Genomic DNA, 26,786 nt, shown 5'->3' with positions numbered 1-26,786 from the left:
AAACACTTTAATTAAACATAACCCTTACAAACTCTGGGCTAATGCTGAATTAAATAACAGTGAGTTACAGCACATGATAAGGTACAATGACGCTTGAATGATGCCCAGGGGAGTTAAAACAACAGCAGCATTAACACCGTTTGACCTGGATTTACTGTACTGTACAGCAACGAGTCTACATTATTTACATTTATGGATTGGAGCTAATTGTTTCTTTCATTCCAAGCACGTCTCAAAGGACTTTACAGGCCGTGTCTAAAATCGAATCAATGAAATAATATGAAATGCAGCAAAACACAGCAAACCAAACAAAGCTCGAGGCTCAGAATACGCAGAGCGAGTGTGACTGGATTGACAGATTACTGCAATACACGATGGAAGCATCATTAAAAGTTGCAGTGTTTTCCAATTAGAGCAGCTGATACCTGCAACATACATCATGTGGTGCTATAATAATATTATATATATATATATATATATGTTAACGAGCCTACAGATGGTCTTAAATATGCACAGAAGTCACAGCTGTGAGTGGGTGTGCTTCACAGAAATACACCATGTCAACACATTCAGTTACAGGTGCAAGTAAAGAAGAAGCTTAACTGGTTATGTATGTATGTATGTATGTATGTATGTATGTATATGTGTGTGTGTGTGTGTGTGTGTGTGTGTGTGTGTGTGTGTGTGTGTGTGTGTGTGTGTGTGTGTGTGTGTGTGTGTGTGTGTGTGTGTGTGTGTGTGTGTGTGTGTGTGTGTGTGTGTGTGTATATATTTAATTTGTGCTGAATAATTAGTTTCTAGGGAACGTACTCAAGAAAAAGGAACATCTAGTAGATGCACAGCACATCATTAGTAATACAATGACATATATTATCTGAATGGATTATTTAATGTGCAGCATTTTTACCTCTTTCACGTCTTTGTTATGTATCTGCTTTTCACTTAATTCAGTCTATTGTTGTTTTGGAAGAACTTGAGGTACAGTGTGTACTTTGCTTGTACTGATATTTCTCCGTAGGCTCACAGTATACGCTTGCTGTAATAAGTGTATGGATAAAGAAACAAGCCGACCCTGCAGCACGTCGTGCTTCTCTGTCTATCCGTCTGTTCAGTACATCCAGTCTGCCAATAATTTAAAACTAGTTGCTCAAAAAAGTCATTATTTTGTATTCATAGCAATTAAAGCCATAAAAGACATAAAGTACTCTGCTTAGATTCATTATTTGTGTCTGATACGTTTTGTTCACAAAAAAATGCCATTAACAATTAACGACATTTAAATTAAACATTCAATCAAGAACATCTGCTGCTTCTATGAACAGCTATGAATATGCAAATATTGTTTTCATTTCAGAAGGCTCACTGATGGACACAACTTTAATGTGAAGTCCATTCTCTCTCTCTGTGTGTGTGTGTGTGTGTGTGTGTGTGTGTGTGTGTGTGTGTGTGTGTGTGTGTGTGTGTGTGTGTGTGTGTGTGTGTGTGTGTGTGTGTGTGTGTGTGTGTGTGTGTGTGTGTGTGTGTGTGTGTGCGCGCGCTCTCATTCTTCAAGTTACCACATCACACTAGAAACAATCAGGAGCTCTGTTCATTCTGAGTCGCTGGTATGCTTTAATGTTGTGATGTCACACACAGACGAAAATGTTTAGTCTCATTGACAGATCTTCTAGTTGTACTCTGTAGCCCTGCTTTTACTTATACTATATATATATATATATGTATATGTATTTACGATATATATTTTTGAGTGGAGGGGACTACATATCTGATAGTAGTTGTTGAAGCAACAGGTACGTAAACACTCTCTGAGCCACTTTTCAGATTTGTTCTGACTCCTCTTCTCAGAAAATGATCCACTTATTGACTTCTAATTACCAGAAGTAACTCTTGATTGCGTTCCAAAATGAACAGAAGACACACAATGCGATTTCTGAATGTCTGTAAGACAACCAACGTTGATGAATGGGGAAGCCTTCTAATTATTTTAAAAGGCAAGTCTCTCTTCCAGTTGGCAGCCAGATAATGGTCTGACGTCCCGTTAAGATATGAAATCCACGAGCTCATTGATGCCAAGTGTTGATTGTGATCTGAGCTACGTGTTGTCAGACTGTCCTCGTGTGACTGAGAGATCTTGGCTGCTCCTTTCACTCTTTTACAAATTCGATTTTTTTGGTGATTAGATAAATGTCAAAGCTGATCTGTAGCGAAGGCCCCTTTCCTCTACTCATAAAGATTGTCCTGCCAGTATTCAGGTGGTGGCTGGTGGGGAGTTTTCATCCCGGCAGTGCCACCCGCAGCCGCCTCGTCTTATCTACTTATCTCTGACTGTCTGTCTGGATCCAGTGGGCTTCTCACAGTTGATATTTAACGGCGAAGACGGTGACATCCAGACGTTACGTCATTAGCTGACACGTTACGCTTTTATTAAGCCGTCAAGTCATACAGAGTGACGGAAAGATGGTGGACTTTTTAGGTGTAACACAAGTTGAGTACAATGAAAGTCACTGCACTTTATCTTTTTGACTGAAAGGAGATGAGTAAAAAGTTTCATATGTTTGCATTGTATTATAACGTGCGTCCCCAATGAGGCACATCCTCCAGACAATCATGCATCGGGACGACTATTTCATCCATAATGACTTCAGTTATGGTCTCCTCTAATATCCATCTATTCATATCATTTCTGTGCCACTCCCACAAATAATATCTAATTGTGATCGGCATCATTTATTTCAAATAACGGCACAGCTTTCAGGTAGAAGGCTCATTAGGGTCGGCAAAGATGGCGGCAACAGAGGTCCTTCTCCCAAGACAGTTCCTCCAGTTCTTCCAATCTAAGCCAGCTTAGATGTGTACTCCTTCCAATGTGTTGTGGGACTTCTTACAAGTCTGGTGTCCCTGGAGTACCCTCCACAGAAAGAGCAGCCATTTTATTACAAGCTTCTTCTGGATGTGCGATAGCGTCGGGCGATATGTTCGAATCGTCAGCTCAACAACCGACGATTGACGATATATTCCCTTAGTTTGAGCGGTGAGTTCGTTACTTTCCACGAGCTTTCTTTAGTCTAGCGAATAACAAAAACAAAACAAGGAAATATTCTGAAAACTATTCTCCTCATAAAACACAAACGTACAACCGTACTTCTGAATTCAAGTTACTCTCTCATCTTAATCGCCTTGTTAACACATCCCGAAACAAACTTCACTTAACGGAAACAGAGTAAAACTCACCAAAACTGTCTTCTAGTCTTTCCACCATTCCAACAATCACCGACTCTGGTTTGGTGGAAATGAAACTTAATTCTCTGTGAAAACATGCTGCCTGTAAACGCTGTTAACGCCTCGCTGTCTCTCGCTCTCCAGAGGCAGAACATTAAAGTAGCGGAATGAAATTATAAAAAAAACCCAATGTGCTCAAGCAATCCACCAGTCCGAGGACTTTGCTCTTTCCCCTCAGCACAGGAAACTCATCTCAGCCCCTGATATCCATTAGCTGATTCTCTCTCGGCTCATGGCCACAGACGAAGGTAAAAACAATTTTCAGAGCTTCGCCTTCCTCGCTGCCCCCTCTCCTTTCACCGTGACCGTCCTGTTCGATGGCTGCGTCGTTTCACTTCATGGCCGATTCGAGACCAGTCAGTCCGTCAATATCACGCTCCGTCTTACAATCAGTTGTCAACAAGACGCTGAGATACGTGGACTTCTTCACTTGGAGAAGCAACTGGCTCTCAATCGCAACCTGAAGCAACAATCCTCCGTTTTCCTGCAGAGGGTTGGGAGGTCGCAGTTAACATAATAGTGAAGACAACATTAAAAACATTGTTGGCAAAAAAAAAAGCTGAGTTTTAGTCAGCGGCTCTAAGCATAAGCTTTCCCAGAAAGGCTTATAAGAACTAATACTTTTATGTTCATCATTGTAAAGTGGAAAATGTAATCTTTTACTTTACAGTCTTTCTGCGTAGGTCGACTCTGAACTGTGTGCTGTTACCTGATGATGCTTTCTTGGTATTGATGGTGTGACCAGTCTGCACAGCTCTCCTGCTGAATGTTACTGCTGTTGCTTGAGGTTTCTAAAGGAGATTTAAATTCATTTGGGATTGCTCCTTTGCTGCCGTCTCTGAATTTATGGAACAAGCAGCGAGCAGCGTGCACGAGTCTGATGGCCTCGAGGAAACGTGACGCCAAGCGTACTTCTCGTTGCTCTGCCTCCACATCGTTTTCATCAAGAAGTGACATTAGACATTATTCTTCCTGATTTCCTGTGGAAAATAAAATACATAGTCAATACCAGGCAGACGTTTGGCAGCTATCCAGTCGCTTTAATGCAAACAAGTTGTTGCTTTCTTGTTTAACGACAGCATTCAGCTGCCGTTAGAGGAACTGTACCTTGAGGGGCGCTGGCTTTAGAATCACGTCTTGCTGGTCGCCACTTGATTACATTTCGTCTATTCCAATTCAGTGCTCCCCCTTGGATCAACTGCAAAAATGCAAATTAGAATAAACAATAGAAGAATTGGCTCCTGTCGGTCTTCTGTAAATCTGGCACTAATCAGGCTGTTGCATCCCTTCTGCCTTGCCTCAGTAAAACAACACGCTATGACGGGCTGACTCTGCTAAACTCTAACCTGCCGGTCAGACGTCCTGTCAGGACACCTGAGTCAGCACAACATTCAAACTTTTGATTGAAGGCTGTGCTCGACATCTAGAGACAATCCCGTCCACATACTTTGCCTCTTATCTCAAAGGATGAGGCTGGTGATATTCTTTATTCTTTTTTTATAATTCCCACAAAAAAAGCCCAAATCAACAATAACATTATTCTTCTTCTTCTTCCAGTTTTGTCCATAAACTATGAAACACATCAACTAGCCACACTATTGATTCACGTGAGCGCCGTACTTTACTTTGAGTCCGTCCCACATGTAAGTACTCACGAGTGCGCCAAATGTGTATTAATCCACGGCAGAAAATAGTCCCCTCTTTTAGGAAATGACTTCTTAAAAAAAGAAATAAAAAAAATGTAATATTCATGTTTTTAATTGGAGCAAATGGCTTTTGGAGAGGCAAATGGCTTTGAAAATGATAACATCAGCCTTATCCTTTAAATCATCGATCCAGACTTCCACTGATTTTCCTCTTAAGTGGTCATCAGTGAGATCCAATTGTACATGTGGCACCACGCAGACACGTGTGTTGGTCTGTTAAGAAATAGTCAAAGAGTTCACTGAGATATCTCTAGATTATTTTCGGTTGATGAAGTTCCTAGTGGTGGCACTCTGCTTGTGTATCCGGGCCATATGCTAAGCACCCACTTCTTTAATTCTCTTGTTTCCACTACTATGATATGAAATGCTTCACAAACACATGATCTTAAAACACTGCAGGTCAAAGAAGCTGCGTGTCAGCTTCTCACCCTGAAGTTAAAACACTCCAAGGTCAAACCTCGACACAGAGACGCAAATACGATGGCACGTCTTAATTATTCTGTCAAAACAGCAGCTACAGGTTGGCTCATCATTGTCTGTATTTGTGATGGAGGATATCACAGTATTTATACATTTTCATATGGAGGTATTGAGCTGTTACTGTGCCGTCCTCATTGTCACTTCCTCCGCTCCATCATTTCACTTTCACATCCCTTTCTCACAAGCATAAATACCCTCCCTCCCTCCCTCCCTCATCCTCCCGCTCTCTCCCTCTCTGCTTTAGTGTTTTGCTCCTCCTTGCTTCCCCCTCCACACACACACACACACACACACACACTTTCTCTCGCTCTGCATTAAGCCCTGCTTGTCTCTGATCCTGGAAGCAGTGCTTATGGGAGCTTCTGAGACCAGTGTGAGCACTGCTGGTCTCCAGTCGCCTTCCCAGCACTGCAAGTGGAGGAGGAGGAGGAGGAGGAGGAGGGGGAGTATCCCTAGGCAGGAGGAAAAGGAAAAAAACGAGAGAGGAAAGTGAGAAGCAGCATGTTAGAGATGCAGAGAGTGTGATAATAAAATGAGGGAAAGAGAGAGAGAGAGAAGATGAGGGCAGGGGAGGAAAATATGTAGAAAAAAAACCAAGGAATGTAAAAAAAGAGAGAGCGAGAGCAGGGTGGCACGGGGAGAGGAGCAAACGAGTGAGCGAATAGGAGAGAGAGAGAGAGGGAGAGGGAGGGAGGCGAACAACACTGCAGACACTCGCCCACTGTCACTGCTCCGCAGCCAGAGGACAGAGGCAGCGACGGCAGCAGTGGAAGCAGGACGCGATGGAGGAGGAAGACCGGACCGTCCGTCTGCAGCTCAGTCACCGTCACTGACAGCTTTCCCTCTGGGACCATCCTGTCAAGTTGGGAGCATAAAACTACTCTCTCTGTCCTTCACAAGACCAAGTACTGGACCTGAACTCTCCTACACTCACTCTCTCCTCACCGTCTCAAACTGAAGCACACTTCACTTCTTGTTGCCTTCTGGACTAGTGTTTTTTTTTTTTTTTGTTTCCTTTTTTTTTCTCTACACTGCCATTCGCTGACCTTCCGAGCTGAGTGGATTTACTTTTGTCCTGTGGCGGACCATGGGGCGAGGGTGGAGGGGCGCAGCAGGGACCCTCCGAATAAGGACAGAGGGGAGCTGCTACCTCTTGGTGACATTGCTGCTGTTCTGTGGCTTCCTGGAGGCTCCGGCGCAGACAGACGATGGGAAGTCTGTCTACTTCTGGGAAACAGGTACCGCTGAAACCTCTAATTAAGAGATTAAATGTGATCCCTTGTTTTACATATGGCTCGTTTACAATGGCGGGCATAGGCGGTGAACCGGTGTGTGCTGCTGTGTGGTGTGCGACCTCCCACACTCTGAAGATCTCTGATCATGTGTGTGTCTTCAGCTCGTCATTTGTGGGAAATGCGCACTGAATGTTGCGATAACTTTCAGACTGTAAGGGACATTTAAAACCAGTGCATCATTTTAAAATCCTGCAAATAAAATGTTATTGTGCAGAAACAAGACATATTCACTTGCGCGGGTCCACAATGACACACTTTGGTCGTCTCTCAAATGTATGTTATTTCAGGTGCGCGACTCAACGCTGCACAAACTTCAAAGATGCACACACTTGAAAGATGACCCAGAAAATCTACAGTGTGGGCTCGTCTGCTCACGCTGAATAGCATGCAGCACGCAAGATAACCGTGCATCCATTTTTTTGTTGTTGAATGGATCACTTTCCTCTGCCCGAGTCTCAGGTGATGCACCATTATTGAAACGTTGCCGCCGCGTGTTACACCAGGCGTATGATTGATGGGCAATGCCGCACAACAGTGCTTTGGTGAGGGAAGCCGAGTAGAATGGTTTTTGATGGTATTGATACAACATCAGCGGTGTGTGTGTGTGTGTGTGTGTGTGTGTGTGTGCGTGCGTGCTAGAAATCCATACATGTAGTGCGTGTGTAGATTGATTGCCGGTTACTGTATTTCTTATCTTTGTGTTAAACTGCCTATCGGAGAAAGAATCATATGGAGTCCACTGAGTGTCACAGTGGGATCCATTTGAGTTACATTATCACTGTTGACACGCATGGGAAGCCAACCACCAAGCTCGGCTGCCGAGCTCTAGCTCCTGCTTCCAGAGTACAGATGTTGCAGTGATTATTGCCGTGATGATTTCTAATGGACACTGAGAGAGTGACTGTCAGTAGTCTCCTTAAATAAGCACCGGGAAGTCCTTAAAGGCACAAATTAAATGACTTGATTTAATCCTCAATTAGACGCTCAGGAGGTGAAGGCGTGCTCTTTTCTTACACGAACGCATTTGACCAGAAATGATATTTTCTCATTACCAGAGCAACTTCTCTCACTACCCCCCACTCACACACACACACACACACACACACACTCACTCCCGCCCCGCCCTCGCCTCGCCCAGCACCAGCTCCCCCAGTTGACGTATCCCACACGTCTCTCCCGTGGTTCTGCATCTTTAAAGAGGATGTAGCTGAGTAAGGAGATTAGAGGAGCGGGGATTTAACAACCCAGGAAAGGCAGCCCGGGGAGCAGACTGGAGAAAGAGAGAAAGGCAGAGAGAGAGGGACTGAGTTAACCTACATCTAGCCTACTGTAGGTCATAGTGATTACGCCTCTCTCCCACGCTACGCCACCTTTCTCCCACACTGTACATGTTCCTCAACTGGAGAGCTCTAGGCTCTCTGCTTTGAAATCTAATCCAGTGCTTGGAGTTTGTTCACTTCTTCCCAAATAAAAAGGTAGCTCATTGATTTCAGCCCTGGAGTCATCTTGTCTTTCTCTTCCCCTACGCCTCTTTGATTTGACAATTGCCTGTAGAGTATTAAAATCACAGAGGGCAATTTAGGGCTTTGAATCCCAGTGCATTTCAACAAAATGCTATCACTGTATGTTTGCACAAGATTTGCATACTTTAATTTCCAATCGAAGCTTTTTTTTTTTTCTTTTTAAAAAAAAAAAGAAACACAAACTGTGATGATGTTTGTGCACGTTTGCAGAGTGTGCAGTGGAGGGAATATTCTTGTGCCTCTGATGTTTTGCATATTGATGAGTCGAGCTGAAATACAGCCCCTGTCTTGGAAACTATGGGGAATTGGGCCTGCATTGCTTTTTATTGCCTTCTGTGAAAATATGATGTATCTGTTTTGGAAGGTGAGACAGTTGAGTTTTTTTTTTTTGCTCTGAGGATTTTATTCAAATGAGGCAGATAGAGACAACAGGCTCCGCTAGACGCCGCGAGTGATATTTCTGAAGGTGGCAGTGAGGATAACTGGAGCAAAAAAAACAGAATGATTATAGCCACCGTGAGGAAGAGGGTGGTGGTGATGATGATGATGATGATGATGATGGTGGTAATGGCTTGCCACAGCTTTTTTCCGGGGCCTTTGAGAGATTGCAGGGAGTTTGTCTCCCTCTCAGACGCTATTTTCACACCATTTCTTTTTTTCTTCTTCTTGTCTTCTTCCTCTCAACTGTGCACTCCCTGTGCACCTCTTCCTCTGCATCTCTCTCGCTCTCGTTCACTGTCTGGCGCTCTATATTTTGGATTTCTGTTTTAAGATCCGCAGCTTTTTCCCATTCAATGCAATGTTAAAATAAGCCACAGCAGCCTCATCTGTTTCCAGTAGCGGAAAAGTCTCCATGCCAGGATAACAATAGATGTAACACTCTTTGCTGCATCCTGCATGTTTCATGTGTAACCGAGAACTGCTAAGTACCACCTATGCACGCACACACACACACACACACACACACACACACACACACACACACACACACACACACACACACACACACACACACACACACACACACACACAGCAGGTGCATCATTCCTATTGTGTGTGCGTGCTTCACGTGCTTCATTGTGTGTGCGTGCTTCATTAGACCCTGTTGTTGGAGCGACAACGTTGCCAGGTTTTGAGCTGTCAAGGCCTCACATGTGTGCCTGAGGACAAAGCAATTACAGGTGGCAGAAGTAGGTGATGGTGTATTCACGCAAGCACACACTGTAACGTCTCCAAATCTTCTCCGTATAGCTGACTGTAAGTGTTCCTTGTGGAGTTTCATAACGACGCAGGTTCATTTTCTCCAGTGGATCTTGAACAACACCGAAGGGACAACTTTGAAAATCAACATTGTTACTGTCGTGGTTTTTACATCTTGAGGCTCGCATCAACAGGTGCCAAATCGTGTATCAATCCGGTTTCACATCCCGATCTGATCTCTGTTTATCACTCCCCTTCCCACCCACCACCCCCCACTCTGAACGCGGGCCGCCGTAATCTTCCCTGGGATATCCGGATTATCTATCGTTCAGATTATGCAGGAGTCACCTCCAGCCCCTGATCGAGCCAATCCCCTTTCTCCTACCTTCAGGTCACACCTCTCAGCACGTGTCTCTCTGTCATAAGCCTGTAACGTCACCTGAGTCATGCACAGGCTGTCCAACTAGTGGCTCCATCATATTTACTTACCTACCATGCATGCGTGTGTGTGTGTGTGTTTGTGTGTGTGTGTCCACCAGTCTTAATGGCTGGTACAATTTGGGTTTAATCCATGATTTCCAGCCGCCACATGGAGAGGGAACATTTTGAAACCACTCGAGACTTGATGAAGTTTAGACGCATAACAGCAAACCAGTGAGCAGTGCCACCTGTTACACACTCTACACAAAGCAGCGGCTTTGAAACTTAGAGTGTTTTCTTGATGGTTAACTAACCATATACTGATATTTTGTATTCATCTAAATGTACCTATTCAGTCTGGCTTTAATGTTGTGTTTCATAGTTTTATTATTTTATGTTTTTTATTGTTATTGCTTATTATAACGTCTTATTTTGTAGTGTCTTGTGTGTTTTTATGCTATGGTTTTTAGTATATACACAAATTTTATTTCTGATTTTATTTCCCTCTGATCTTTACTGTTTTAACATGATCAATTTATTGCAGTGTTGTATTTTATTTATTTTCTTATTTTAATTTGATGTGCATTCGTCTCTTCATCTTCTCTCTATTTGTCATCTCGTCGATCATTTGTAAAGCACTTTGAATTGCATTTAAAATAGCTTGAAAGGTGCTTTATACATAAAACTCAATTGATACATCATGAATCACAAACGTGTGTACTCATCGTTGATAGTCAGCATCAGTGAGAACATGTTTTTCATTTAAAACACAGTGAGGACGATTTCCTTGTGAGACATCTTTCTGTTTTATCAGATGAGCTAATGAGATGATGAATCATGTAATCACAGCACTGTGAGTCCACAAACATGCGTGTGTGTAAGTGAGTTTTTGTGCGTACTTCCCCGCATCTTTAACGACCCGTCACTTCGCTGGGACAATAGAGTTTCAGTCCTGCAGCTCTCGGCGCTCCGAACGCGTCCCCTACGTCCCACTGATGTCACCTCTCAATGTGCGGCTGACAGGCCATTGTTGGACGAGTACATCCCTCCCTTCAGAGACCCACTCGCAGTGAAGGATGTCACCGTCGCTGAGGATTGTTAGTGGCTGGTGGCCCGCAATCACCTGCTATTACGGCGGACACCAGTGAAGAGGCCGTCCAGGAAATTGAGGGAGAACGGGCGTGACGGGTTCACAAGTTCAACACAGCCAGCCGACGCCATTACAAACGCAGACAGCGAAACAGATTGTTCAAAAGTAGAGCCTTGAGATGGATCGAAAAACAACAGCTAGGTATTGATCTCTTCCAAGTGACTCGGACTAGTTCAGCATAAAGTTGCTTCTCTTGCTTTATTTTCCGTTAAAAGAACCACATGAGAAATCTGAGATTGGTTAGTTTTGCCTGATCATCTAAATTTAAATGTTACATACAATTTCTCATTCTATAAAAATATATATATTTTTTGATTTGTGTCCTCCTTGCTGTCCCGGGTTTAAATTACAAACCTGCTCTCTCTGTTCATGCTGAAAATCCTTTTCCTTAAATAGCCGTGTGCTAATACCCGAGTGCTTATTATGTCCGACAGTCTCGAATTGAGCCAGAAACAAACACCCGTCTGAGACGCTGCGGCTTTGATATCAGCGGGAATGTGACTGGCATCATCCCAAATGAGAACATCCCTGGGAGATTCCTGCCTCATTTCTGGCGAGTGCGTTACAACGTTACCCTCTTTGACCCTAATTAGCATAGCACCTGAGGGCGAACAAGAGTCGGGGAGGTAATTGGCCAGCCACTGTTTAAATTCCTTTGCAACAGGCAACACAATATAGGCCATGCATATAAATTAAGACAATTTCCCTGGGATTTTCATTTTTCATTACACAGTACGCCAATGGGCCATTTCATTTTAATTCCGTGTGCCGCTGTTTTTGTTTTCTAGTTCAGTTGGAGTGGAAGTGAAGGCTAATTGTGTCTGTTGTTAGCGTCTGGCCCTACAACCATCAGCAAAGCGAGCGCTCAGCAGCCCGTGGAGCTTTCCTCCGGAAACAACGGCAGCAGCCATGTTGCCTCAGCATCTTTCTGTCCGATAGAGGAAGGAAGCTATTTTTCAAAGTTAGTCTTTTTTTTTTTTTTTTTTTTTTTTTGTCTGAGTGGACAAACGAGCGCGGCTCATGCTCCAGTAGTCATGCAGCGGTTCAGCGTCTCTCCGGCTGAAGCGGTACAGAGCTGGGCCACAGCGAACCATGACGTTGCACTTGATTTTAAAAGCACTCGCAGCACAACACGTCACGTTCCACCCAGATTGATCTGTTTTGTGGCTTTAGAGATATTACCCCACCACTCTCCACTCAGGACCGCTGCAGGTTTTTATTTAAATAGCCAATCCATCCAGGGGAGGAAGGGGCCGAAAGAGATGCCAGAGTTTGTTTAATCTAAATGGCATGGCTTACGCTAAAACCTGGCTATTACTGATAAAGGAGGGATGGCAGGATTAGAGATTACACTTCATCTAAAAAAACTTTATTTAGAGTGACATAAGAGGATTTCCCGCTGCCTTATTCCGCCATATTCAAATGGCTCATAACATGTTTCAGATCGGGCACGATGTCGCTCAGTGTGCTTTGTGGATGGTGGTGACGTGAGTAAGCAGATCAGTGATAGATTGATGCTATGTGGGGATGTTTTTCCCCCTGATTATCAGCCTTGACCTGGTACAGCAAAGTGACACGAGCTGCTGTAAAAAGATTAGTATCTGACCCGCTCGTTTTCTGTTTCCAGTAAATTTCCGGTCATCCAGCTCAGTTTGAGCAGCATCACAGTTGACGTTTAGTCATCCCTATACCTCGACACTATGTAAAACCTACAATGTCTACTCCAATTCTCTAAAAGATGATACGTGCCTCGCTTAAGGCTATTTTAAGGGCTAGTTGCTGTTTTCATTCATGTCCCCCGCTGTATTATCCCAGTCATGCCTCATAACTCTCTAATTTCCCAACCAATTTTCTTCTCTAAAACAAACGGCGGCCGTGTGTTTTTCTGTCTCCCAGCGGTCACGTCCCCGCGGTGTCTCTTTAACAAACGAGAACTGGAATCTGCGCTCAGCCACAAGTTGAAACACAAACAGATCCTCTGCCCATTTTTTTTTTTTTCTTTCAGGAAACCGAGTTCTTCAGCGGTCAGGGAGTGGTATTCAAAACAGGCCCTTCACTCCCACGGGAGGTAACGAGGCGGCTTCAGTGGGCTGAAAGGAATAGCGTCGTCATTGAAGAAAGCAGTGACATTTAGAGGCCGCGCTGCCTCCGCCGATGCTACTCTAATAAAGCCGTGGAGATGGAGGAGGCTCAGGAGTAAATATCCTCCTGTCCATCCAGCAGCCCTGTCGTTAATCCTTCATCTCTCCCGCTGGCCATCAATCGTTTTTTTTTTTGTTCTCGGCCGTGTGCTAGACGTGGGCATATTTTACGGTCTCTTGAACATAAAAGCTTCTTGTTTCACAGTAGTTGCTGCTGTTGCTTTGCGTTGCTGTGCTTTGCTGTCTTGTGCGTAAGCCGATGTAGATGCTATGGAAAGCACTCACAGCTGTGTGGCAAGAAGATTATTTCCTCATCAGCTCATGTGATGAACTGTAAACACAGACTGCTATAAGCTATGTGTGCTTAAGGAATCGTATATCAAAGCTATTAAATTTAGCTGAACCTCATGAGAATATTACATTAGGATATTGAGCCGCTGCTGGTTTGGATCTTATATAATCACATTGCCTTTTGTTATGGGAAGTCACAATGTTCTGCTGCAGTTTTGACCCCATTCCTAAATGATGTTCTGCTTGTTTTTGGACCCTGTGTTTTTGTTTTGTTGAGTAGAAATGGCGCAGTAATTCCTCAGAGTGCCCCTAAGCAACAGTGACAGGACGGTGGCTTTAGGTAATTGTTTGTGACGGTATTTGCCAATCCCTGATTTGATGGTGTTCTGTGGAATAACACTGACCCCTGTGTCTTCTGACTTGTGCGTGTTTCGCTTTGGTCTTAGTTGCAGAAGAAGAGTGATTAACAGGACTAAGGGTTTACAGCCATGCTAGCAGCTCTGTTAAGCTCAACGCTAACATCCACATGCTAGCATGCTCACAATGAACATGCAGCTGTTGAGCAGGTATTTGCTAATCGGCACTACCTGACAAAGTACAGCTGAGGCTAGAGTATTAAAGTATAAAGGTAATGGTTCTCTAAAACATATTTTGTGCGTTAATATAGCATCAAACTTATGTTTGCTATTTGTGTGTTGTAATCTGAGCTTCTCTGTGCTTTGTTGACATAGCCAGGCCGGCCGTGAATGCATGCTAGTGCATGCTAGTGCATGTGAGCGTACCCCAGTGGATAGCTAACGGCCTCTGCCCTGCACTCATACGGTGGTTACAGCTGATAACGTCATCGGTTGGGACAGTTATCAGCTGTTAGCACCCTGAGGTAAACACTGTTAGCTCTGACAGCACTGTTGCTGCTGTTTGCGCTGTTATCTCTGTTTGGACTGTTAGCCTCCGGCTCAGTCGGCTGTCATGTTGAGAGCGTGTGTGGAGGAAAATAGATACCGTCAAAATATCAGACTAGTAAAACGTTTTGACCGAAAGATGGACATATATACAAAGTTAGAAATTGCATTTCATCCTTGGTGGAACATGAGTGTCTTCAGTATCATATCTGTACCAACTTTTTTTTAATTGCAATTCATCCAAAGGTTGTTGAGATAATTTCACTCAAAACCACAAATGTAAACCTGATGGTGGAGCTGGAGAAAAAAACCATCAGGGCATCACGATCTCGACACCATGAATATGCGAACAAAGTTTCATGGCAAGCCATCTGTAGAACCGCGCTGCTAGCATGGCTCAACATATGGACAGAAAACAAAGTGGCCTGCTTGTGTTGAACACAAGGCACATGTAGTGCAAGGTAGCATAGCGCTTCCTACAGTTGTTACTTTCACGTATTAGTCCATCTGCTATCTTATCTGTTCCCAAGTGCTCTCAGGAGAGCTAACCTTCACACTGAAAGGCCGTTAATACTCACAGTTTCAAGAGCGAAAGATTTCAAACTGAGGTTAAAAGTGAACTTGGTGGTAAATCCTTCAATTATACGTCTGATTGATGCTATTGACCTCATTTGCATTTAGGCTGTTATACGTACACTGGGCGCTGTATCCTTGAAACTGCTGCTGTAATCTGTCTGCATTTCAAGTCTTTGAAATACTTCACCATAATAAAGGTGCACATGGCAGCGGAAATTGGGAAAGGTGATTAATTTGAGGACTTAAAAATGCATAGAAAAGAGAGCGCTACCCTTTTTCATTTAAGCCCTAACGTCAGCATAAAAGGCCCGAAATATAGAATCAAGGAGAGGAAGCAGAGAGGAATGATACACATCAAGGCTGAGTAAGAACACTATACCAACAGCTTTAACACTATCAACATGATGAAGCAGAAATACTGTATATAATGGTATAGGGAAAGAGAGCGTGATAGAGTGGCTGGCTAATCACCAGAGACAAGCCCTTAGATTAGAGGGAGGGCAGCAGATGGCCCCAGGCAGGGCCGGGCTCACCGTGTCTGAGGTTGATCAGACTCCTAAACTCCTCGTACCAGCAGACCGGCCGGTGTGTGTGTGTGTGTGTGGAGTGTTTGTCAGTGGTCAATTCCCAACCATTTACCTGCAGAGGAGACCGAGTCAAGTTTGTTGTATAAAAATAGTTTAAAGAGCCTAAGGTTTAGAGTTAAAAGTCACACCAACAGTCTGAAATATATGTCCACTCAACAGAGACAGGGCTGTGTATAAACACCAGATTTTGTTTCAACACACACAGAAGGAGATAATTATTTAATTTGACAAATCGTTTATTGGATTAGAATTGCTGCCCCCTTTTAAACAAGTTAATTGCTTATCAACACTGTTGCTAACTAATTTTCTGACAATTGATTAATCCACTTATTGTTTCAGCAACTCTAACCCAGTCAACATGGCAAGCTAGCTACATGAGCCAACTTTATTTCCTTGTAGAATGTAATACAACCTTTTCTTTCAGTTAGTTATTACAACAGTTAGCAGGGTTTCTGCAAAGTCTGTGAAAAGTGTTCAAATGAAAGATTTCAGTGCTGGTTGATATGGCGTCACATGTGGTTAATGTTGGTAATAGCTGGTTTGTTTTACCACAATAGATCCTGTTCGAACCAGGCGTCAACATCCGTGTCTGAAAAAGCAAATACGGAAATGCCTTTAACCTGCATTCTCTCTAATCGCCATCAGGGGGCAACTCCTCTGGTTGTATAGAAGTCTATGAGAAAATGACTCTACTTCTCTCTTGATTTATTACCTCAGTAAACATTGTAAACATGAGTTTATGGTCTCAATCTCTAGTTTCAAGTCTTCTTCAATACAGCATGATGTTCATTTAGTAAATTATGGTCCATTTAGAGTCAAACAGACCATAAAGCAGTGGATGCTTTAGGGCGGGGCTACCTTGTGATTGACAGGTTGCTGCCTCTACCACAGCGTTGTTCTTTCAGTGTGTTTTCAGTTCATGAAAGCTGATTTTACTATTTTGTTTACCCAAAAATTGTTCAGCTTTCAGTTGTAATCAACCCCAACCTCTCATTTCACTTATGGTTTCAAAAACCAAGATGGCGACGCCCATAAGGCCGAACTCTACGCTTCAAAAACCATAGTTTACAAACCAAAGGGTGACATCATGGTGACTACGTCCAATTCTTATATACAGTCTATGGTTCGACCACTGAGGGAAGCAAAATGCTACTGAATTACTGTATGTAGAGAAAAAAGCTCCAACCTAACATGCTCCCTACACGTAATCACATTCTTCTTGACATCAAAACCAGCTTGAATGTGTCTGCGTGGATTAAAAGTTCAAAGATACACACTCACACTATGGACTTTTATGTGCTCTTAGTGACTGACAAAGCTCTGCCGGTCGTCTTGCCTCACAAGAGGAGACAGTTGACATTTCCTCTTTCTCAGCACTCTATTCAGGTCAAGGTGAGCTGATCATATATGCATGATGATGTAAGATGGCTAATGAACTTAGATAGCAACCCATTTAAAAAATAGTTGCAGTGAGCAGTTCTCAGGCCACTTTCCCCCCAAAGGTAAAATTAAAAATGTACTCTTAATACCACACCAACATTTGGTTTGGCAGGTAGTTAACTTGCATCGAGGAAGATTGTGTTATTTTTCTGTCTGTGTCCTTTAATGCCGAACCAATAGGGTTATTTCTGCTGCTTTTAAATGGTTGCATAACTAAAACTACAATCCTGAACGCCATCCAACTCTTCATCCATTGATTCAAACGTCTATTCATCTGTTCGTCCATTAGCTTTTTTTCTTTCCTCTCACACTGCCCATTGTGCTGTGGGTGTATGGCGTGGGCCTGCACTCATGGGTGTCACTTCACACACTCTGTCTCTGGCACACACACACACACACACACACACACACACACACACACACACACACACACACACACACACACACACACACACACACACACACACACACACACACACACACACACACGCAGTAAATCCAACTAAGTCCACACTTGTAATCCATAGAGACAAAGTTGGCATTTTCCTTTAACACAAAGTCGAAAACGAGGCAGTGTTTTACTTGTTTGAGCAGTTTCAGTCAGGGAAGAGAGTTCTTCAGTGGTCACACCTCCAGTTATATGTAGCTCAGTGCCAGCATGTGACAGATTGTCTCTCTGTCATTACGGTGTGTATGGTTTATTTATAAGTGAGGACAAATAAGATATTTGATCATTTCTTGGTTTTGAGTTTTTTTTTTTAAACCAGTGGCTGTATGAGATCATACGGTTTCCTATGGACTGTGTATAGGAAGTGGACACAGCCACCTGTTGCATCACCTACTGCTTTATGGACCAACGTTTTGAAAAAAAACTCCAGTTTGGCCATCGCCATCTTTGTTGTCTGGAGCCAGAAGTGGCCATATTTGGACTTAGCTTGTGTAGTTTTAGCAAGGTGCATCCTAGATGCTAATTTAAGCTCGTAAAAAATAAAGCCGACTCCTTAGACGGTCTCTTAGTACAACCAAAGACATTTTTTTATACATAGCTAAACACATGTACATATATAAGAGAGTTACGCAGTCTAATATTTGATTTAGAGTCTGTTTGGACTGAATGAGTCATTTTATATTTCACATGTGTGTGTGTGAGGTACTTATGTGCACGGTTATTAATAATCAAGTCTTGTTTTTTAAACTGAAATAGTCTTTGAAAATGCCTGCAGCATGAGTCTATTGTTTTCCAGTCCTATAGCGGTGACGATAAAAAAAAAAAGAGTGCGACCGCAAATTATGCAAATGAGCTTTTGTCATTTAAAGATTAGACGAGCTGCGCTGGATTATGAGAGCGCACAATTGGATCCAAAACAAGCTGCGCGCACTACAGACACACTGTGAAGAGCTGTTGAGAATCAATGTCCTGTTGATTTGTCCCCTTTGTGTTGTCGCGGCCCACTCCCCCTAAGAGGACTCATTAATGAACAAGCAGCCGAGACGAGCCCGGCTACTGTAATTCATCATGGCACGTGTGACCTCTCTCCTCGCTGCCACTGGCTGTTCTCGCTGTGCCCTTCTTCACCCTCCATAGACGCACAGGAATGTGCTAGAATTCTTAAACCCCGGAGCTCCGTTTATTGTGGAGTAGAATATCCAACAGTCAAATGTATTTATTGGTTTATTTTACAGGTTTCTTATTTTTGATGTCCCATGTTGTAAATACAGTATGACACTAAGCATTACTTCTGCTTCTACGCTTTCCATACATCACGCACGACTTGTGGCCAGAAGCAAACGGGGCATCGCGAAAAACGACGTCATTGCATGTCAAGAGAGACTTGTGTCACAGAACGTGGCACGCGATGGATGACCGATGGCCTTCACTACGGCCACATACTCGCTGAGGAGCGCTTGCATTCCGCCGTCGTGTCGGTTCATTTCTAACATTTGCTCGGTAGAAGTATGATTATTATTTCAACCGTAATCCTTCACTTCTAATGACGATGTAAACCAGTCGGTGATATCGCCTCCCAGGAGAATCTTTACATGTATTTTTGGGACTTTGATGTTTGTGAAGAATGAGAGCTACACACGAATGATGTAGGACATTTTGTTCCCGTTTGTTTTTACCTGTCTGCAGCTGGACAAAACTAATCTGGAAACTCCACAGCAGGAAGCCTTTTGTCATCAAAGGAAAAAAAAGTCCTGACGTTGTGTAAGCGCCCCAGAGCTTTTGAACCACAACTAATTGCGAGACAAAGCTTCGGAAAATGTCATCTATCACCTCCGTGTTTACATTCTCGCAGTTCATTTCCCCCCCCCCTGAAAGGTCCCTCATTGAAAACCCAGCGGTCACACAGAAGAAGGGGAAGAAGAGGGTCGCTTCCACCTGCAAGCGGTGAAAAATTGCCAGTTTTCAACAGGCGTTCACCCTCTTTCTTCTTTCTGGCGCGCTCTCGCACTCAGGATGTGAAGTTTTGTGGAATTACAGCCGTGCCGGGAGTCGTCTGAGGGCACGCCGCTGTGTGCTCCACGCTTCCTTTCTTTGAAATCATCTCGCACTGTTAGGTGTCATCAATTTCTCTTCTTTCTTTTTTTTTGTGATTGAGCGATTGCAATTTACTTTTTTCTGGGTTACCTGCAACTTCAGTTAGTGATTCCCAGAATGACTTTCAGCAGCCCCCAGAGAACCAGGTTCTGTTTCTGAGTTGGGGAAGAGAGCAAAAATGAGTAAGAATTTATAGTTGATAGTTGACATAAGGAAAGAGTCTCACCTGTGACTGAAAACACAAGATGTCATCAGCTGCGATCTCCAGTGGCGTACGGAGGCTTCTGTCAGTATCTCTGTCTCTGATGGTTTTCTATCGGTGGGAATATGCCCCTTTTATTTGCCTGCCAGTTTGCATTTCATTGGAGTCAGCTCTCCTGTAAACCCTTTATTCTTGTACTTTGATATTAAAAGTGAGGAGACGAACACAATTATCTTTTTCTCTAACCCGCAGACGTGAGGCCGACGAAGCCTGCGCTGATTGAGCAATAAAGAGTAGTAAGGCGAGACACTCCCTGTGGGGTTGTTGGAGCTTATATCTCATCTCCCCCGACGCACTTACCCACGTCCTCCATCACTTAGCCCTGCTGGGACTGAGCGAGCGGCGGTTCGCTCGCTATTTATTGGACCGTACATCGTTCATTTATCAGGCGTCTGTCGCACTCCTCGGCCGGCAGCGAGTAAAATACGAATAAAGAAATAACCCCCCCCCCCCCCCCGTGTGCGTCAGCAGACCCTCAGCTCTCTCCGGTACAGTGTGTCTTTAGAAGTGCTCGTCAGCTGTCAGCGAAACAGGCCGACCCTGGCCCTCCTTCAGCCGGGCACACCTGCCTCCCTCTGTCTGTGTGTGTGTGTGTGTGTGTGTGTCTCTATGTGTGTCTCTATGTGTGTGTATCTCTGTCTGTGTGTGTCTCTGAAAGCACGACCAACAGGATTATATAGCTGTCACATCTGTCAGTCAAGAGCTCGAGCTGCCCCCCCCCCCCCCCCCCCCCCCACACACACACCTCCTCCACCCCCCTCATCTTGGAGCTGCTGACAGCTGTAGTCATGGCAACAGAGATAATGTGATGACTGTGTGTATATGTCATGTGCCCATGCTACCTGTGACCGAACGCGTCGCACTCGCTTGACATCTATTTAATGGGAAACATGTTAAACTGTTACACAGTTGATTACGTGGCTGTTTAGTCGTCTGCTTTTCTTTCATTGTTTTCGAGTGGTTGTTTGAGAACAATGCAGGATCCTCGGTGAAACCTTATCTTTTATTATGTTTGTCATTTATCTCCTGTTAGACAAGACACATTGCTGCAACTGTTGCAACGGAGAGGAAATAAGGTTGGAACGCACACCTTAAAGCAACAGTACCACAGTGGGGGAAACAGCAACGCCTGAAATATCTTGTTCCTCTGAGTCAGACGGCTCCGCAACAACAGTGAGCACCAGTGTAACTCTCCTGTTTCTTCACCGACATGAACCCGGCAACAGTGGTTTATTATTAGAGTCGGGGAAATGCTTCTCTAAAACAGTAATTATTCAAAAAGGAAAGGATATATTTGTGACTTGTTTAAAAGATTTACGTCGTCCGTAGGAACAAATGGACTTGAGGTCGAGTGCTGCACACTGGTCAGAAACAGCCTGATACTTCTAATGTTTTTAAAACATTTGCATGAGGAAGTATTGGCCTTTAAAATGACTTTGTAACTGTCCAAGAACTAAATGATAGTAAGTCAATAAATCCAGTAGCATAACTACTGTAGATGTCAAATAAATGTAGTGGAACACAATATTTCATCTTAAATTTAGCAGAAGTAAAAACTCACACCAAATGAAAAACAACTAAAATACCAGTACTTCGAAATGGTATTTATTCACAGTACTGGGTAGTACATGTCCTGTCTCTGGTCTACACTGCAGTGTGCCTGAACCTGTCTTCACCATGCCATTAGGTGTGTGAGAGTGTGTATCCCAGAGTTCCCCATTAACCAGGTGAAGCGGGTCGCTCTGCTCGGGGAGAGGTCGACGTCTCTGAACACATTCTCTCACTCTGGGCTTCAGTCTGCAATTTTAGTGTCCCGTGTTGAACCAGGTGCTTGTTTTTCAGAGGCTTTTCCTCTCACACGAGACTAAAACTATGGCGGAAACCCTGGTGTGTGTGTGTGTGTGTGTGTGTGTGTGTGTGTGTGTGTGTGTGTGTGTGTGTGTGTGTGTGTGTGTGTGTGTGTGTGTGTGAATGAAATGTAGGTCAGTCCTGCTGTTGTAGCCTGCTGTTGAACCCTCCAGTCAGACTGTCAGACAACCCGAACTGGCATGTGTGCACACGTACATGGGCGCGTGGTTTCTGCGTGGACCCCACCCTACCATTGATCCTCCACATCTGCTTCTTTTTTTTTTTTACCACCATAAAAAGAAAAAGTACTGCAGCCCACCACCCCTAAATCACAGTAGGAAGAGCCGGCGTGGGAGCCGTGTAAGTAGCACCGGCAGCACTGGGTCAGCTATTTAAGAGAAGCTCATTCCTGATGGAATCTCCCCCCCTGTCCACTGCTAATTTACAGAGGATTAATATCATTAAGAGCCTGCTCGGCCTCGTGCTCGCAGCCTTTTCTCGTTGACTGTCGGGCCCCGTGTGACTAAAACTGTAGCCCGAAGACCCCGCGGCGCTATGCTGTTTACGTGATGAGGAGAAAATGAAGGAGGAGTGGACGAACAGAGACGAGGGAGGGAGAGACAGGGCTGTGTGATCCACGGATTAATTAAATTGAGTGAAGCGGTGGGAGAAAGAGGGGAGATTACTTCTGTCCCTCAGTTTTCCTCACTTATCAAATACAAACCGACCATTACAGACGTCCATCTCCGGTTTCTGCCGGTTCAGTAAACTGCTGCTGCTCTGTGACTTCATTCAGAACTTCTCCAGCTCCTCAGTGTGCTACCAGCTGCTGACAAAGGGCAGCCTCGTCTTCTACAACCTGTGCTTTATGCAGTACATGCTACTATAGAAATGCAGTGTGAGACACAACACTAACACTGAACATGTCTTCAGAACTATCTACATATCTTTGCCTTACCTGGATGCTTCTGAAACATCTGCTTGCGGTGCTGAAAGGTAGCTCAAGTGTTATAACATTTACGCAAATACGACCACTTGTTGACAGAATCATTTCAGAGTTCTTCTGTGTTTTAAAGGATTGTTGTCAACAAATCCCATGAAAACACCAAAACTAACGATGTCTGTCAGTACTTTTGAACTTACCTTCATCGTCTGAGGATCTCAACCTACAACCCGTTGGTTCCTAGTGAAAATGTAAATCTTTAAAACTAGAAACACTACTGTCATTTTTCCTAAAACAGCCGGGCAAAAGTTACTCAAACAGGAGTAAATAGTGTATTTGTTGGGAACTATTTTCAGCTGCGCATTAATACACAATTCTCATTGTTTTTTTTCTGGCAGTGGGACGGCATATGTGGGATTTATTCCTGAAACTACAGTGCCTGTGTTCATGATAATGAAGCAACATGTCTCCCGGTGCCACAGTGGGGCTCCTTTATGTGTTTGGAGCTTTGCTGAGAGAGAGTTGTAATTCCAGCTGTCTATACTGACCATTAAATCATCCCTTTCTAGAGCGATTACACTCTAAAAGATCAGATACACAAACCGTTCCAAGGTCGGTCTTTAAAGTGTAAACTTGTAATATATTATCTATTATGCGACCATCCATCTCTCCATGCAGCTCAACAAGCAACCGGTCTGGGGAAACACACTTTGACTACACCGTTCCACAGACCTCGTTCAGCCGTACGAGGTCTGTGGAACGGTGGATTTGTCCCCCATCTCTTACGATGTAGTCCCTTTTGTAAGGGGTCACTTCTCAAACAGCATGGAGGAGGAGGAGGAGGAGGAGGAGGAGAAGGAGGAGGACAAGGGATTACAGCGACCATGTGAGTAATATACTGAACTTCTTCTTTACGGTTAGAGAGACCTCATGGCCGTGGTGAATTGCAGCAATAATAATATCCATGCCTGCTACTCGTGTGGGCGCTGGAAGACAGGCTCTCATCCACCATCCTGACCTCCTCGTTCTGTTTCACTGCGCTCTGTGAATATGTCACACTGCTGACGCGAGGGAGGACCGTTCTCCTCAGTGTCTCCTCCTGATAGACACCAGAGCTTTATGTGACAACGTTTTGCTGCTCAGGAATAATGTTGAGGAGAGAGTTGCGGGCGGCGCTAGCACAGGAAGGATGTGGGTCAGACTTTGCTGTGTGCAGTAGTGCAGGATGCTGTAGATGCTTAACACTCATCGCTCAGTTTACTAAAGCAAACACATGTTTATGATTGGCTGAGTGATAAGTATACAACACCTGTAGGGTAGAGCTTCTTTAAGGGACCCCAAAATCCATCCTTACTTAGTGCTGTTTATCAATCTACGTTGTTTTTGTGTGAGTTGCAGAGTGTTGGTAAAATCAACCATAGAGATGTCAGACGTTTGTCTGATATAATAGAACTATATGGAGCCAAAAATCTACATTTGAACTCCTCAACAGCAATGTCTCTGCCCATAAATCATCAGAAGATCGACAGCAGTTTCATGGAGGAACTATTTTCTTTCTACCGAACTACACCCGCCAACCGTATCACTGCACGTAAGGAAGTGTGCAGCTACTAATGGGCTCGTGCTTGTGAGAGTGCGACTGAGCGCTCCTCTATCGACTTTTACTCGACCTCCTCTGTGGGAGTATAAACCGCCTCACAAAAGAGGAATGGTCCGTACTTATTGCTCAGGAGCTTGCTAACAGTTAGCAAACTCTGGAGAGCTTTTATCCGCCCTCAGTTTATTAAATGAGTTGTAAATGGTGTAGCCAGCACAGAGAAAATAGAAAGAAGCTTGGAGAGCGAGTGACAGACCAGCACCATGCTTAGTCCACATTTATGAATGTTAGGAGAACCATACTTCTTTATCTGATCAAATAAATATTAAAGACAAACGAGGTAAATGGTACCAAATAGCAATAACAAACCATCTGCTCTCTTAACTGAGAAAACGGTTGATAAATAATTAAATAAATCAATTGCTGCATTCGGTTCAGACAGTCGTCAGCGCGACACGACATTTGCAGGTTGACACGATTCACTCTGGAGCAGTCGGTGCACCCTGACCTCATTATCTCCTGTTGTTTCCGCCAACATCCAGAGTTGTTTCTGAAATAGTCCGGGATAAATCATCACCGTATGAAGTGTTTTTGTTCTTGTTCAATTCTGATACCACACCATAGGTTTGAGATATTTTACGTGGCAATATTCTGGATACCTGGACGCCAAGTATCGCTCTTTTGATCAGCGGGGTGGCAGGATGTTGGTCAAAAAACGTTATCTTATTATTAGATAAAACAGAAAAAAAGGTAATAAATCTCAATACATGTTCTAAAGTCCAGAGCATTATCACGTCTTATTTCAACAGGTTTCTCTCATTGCTCTCCAGCATGGGCGTTTGCCCCTCATGACTGTGAGGAAACCACAGCTACTGTTCAGAGGTAGAGGAGAACTGAAGTATAGGGAAACTGGAAAAAAAACACGAGGATGACGAGGGCAATAACGGAGAGGAAGAACCGGAGTAGAAAAGCCACTCCAGGTGCCGTCTGTTCCTCTCAACAGCGCGATCATCTCTTAAAAAGCAGAACGGGCTATCATCAAAGCCTTTTACAGCCTGCAGCATGGAAATTGGCAGCATTAACCTTTAGTGGTGCTTGACACTATAATGCTCTCTTGTCAGAGTAGATACCCGATGCCTCTCACGTATGGGTGGATCCCCCCTCTGGGAGGCTGTTGTGTGTTAAAGGCAAAGTGGAAAGCATATGAGAGAGAGAGAGAGAGATGGCCTAAGAGAACCGAGATGATGGAATGGGTGTGAAAGAGGAGGAGAGAGAATGAATGCAGCCTCTCGGGATGGAGCAGCGAACTCGAGGGAGGGAAATAATAATAAGACTTCTCTTCTGCCAAACGCTGTGATTGATCAAGTCAGAGCTCCTCTCTTTATTAACGCTGATCATATATTGCCAGCAGTACGAGGGGGTGGTGGTGGTGGGGGGTGGGGGCGGTGGTTTTCCTACACGACTGAAAGGACGAGGAGGAAGAGCCCTCTTCAATTTCGTCTGGAATTTATTTCCGTCTGCCGGGTTCAATTTATCCGCGATATTGCCGCCGCACCCCGACACATCTGTCAAAGCCTGCTTGTCAAAAGACACGGCTGACTTTTAAGCCGCCGCCATCAAGCGGGCGTTCAAAGACACCGCGTTGGCCTTTGAGGCAACACTGTTTCATACCAGTCGATTCAGCCTGGGATACGAAAAATCGAGAATTTGCTGAGTAAATAGAGCAACATCGGCTGAAGACTACGAGCAATGGCGGTTCAAAGCGTTCCTCTTATCTTAACAAGAAAATGGCTTTACTTTATGTTCCACCCGAAGCCGATATCAAAGCAGCTCATTCATACTTTCACGTTCCTTTTGCTCAATCTCAATGGGAGTATTGCAGAGCGGTGTTTTGATTCCCCCAAAGAACACAGTGTTTAAGATGAGTCCAGGGCAGCTACTGAGTTGCTTTGATCCTCCACCTACTGGGGCGCCTTTAAAAGTGACTCTTTGGAGTGCGGAACATTCTGTCGAGGGTCGCGTCTCCAAAATACAACCGGCGGCCAAACCAGGCCACTCGTTGCCACATCTCTTTGTATATGATATTTTAGTTCTTATTTATTCTCAGAAGCTTTTACGCCCCAAAAGCCAGATTTCGAATGAAACATGCTCCAATCCACAAACATGCCTGACAGTGAATCAAGTCTATTTATGAATATTAGATCTATAGCTACATATATATATGGCTGAAGGATGATCGTTTGTCTTTGTCCGCCGTGCAGTGTTTTGATGTGTGATTTAAGAGTTATGAATGTATTATTCAAACTAGTGCAGGAGCTAAAGATTATAATTATGAGTGTTATTTTCTTCATTGATCAATTCACTTTTTTGTCTAAAAAATGAAATATGATTTATCAGAATTGCAAGTTCAAGGCATCTTCAAACTCCTTTTTTCCTTTTTTTTATCCAAAACTTAAAGATGTTCGGTTTACTGACGAATGACAAACACAGCTGTGAGTACTAACAGTACTAACAATACCCTCGTCTGTTGTTTAACTTCATTCCTATCAATTTTTGGGGGAGGTGGCTTTTGGAGGCCAAATCCAAAACTTTGACGTTCTTTAT

At 43.9% G+C, this 26,786-nt stretch overlaps 1 protein-coding gene across 1 annotated transcript in view; it reads left to right on the top strand.

The window, feature by feature from the left end:
- Positions 1 to 6,552: 6,552 nt before the first annotated feature.
- The window catches only part of thsd7ab (thrombospondin, type I, domain containing 7Ab), a gene marked incomplete at both ends in the record, with an annotated part of 124,218 nt that continues 103,984 nt past the window's right edge, over positions 6,553 to 26,786 (top strand). Inside the window, one exon of the mRNA XM_079164169.1 lies at positions 6,553 to 6,703. Coding sequence (XP_079020295.1) covers positions 6,553 to 6,703 — 151 coding nt within the window. The remainder of the gene's footprint in view (positions 6,704 to 26,786) is intronic.

Source organism: Pholis gunnellus, assembly GCF_910591455.1.
Source record: "Pholis gunnellus genome assembly, chromosome: 8".
Classification (NCBI taxonomy): domain Eukaryota; kingdom Metazoa; phylum Chordata; class Actinopteri; order Perciformes; family Pholidae; genus Pholis; species Pholis gunnellus.
Note: the sequence above shows the minus strand (reverse complement) of the source record. Positions and strands in the feature narration are given on the sequence as shown.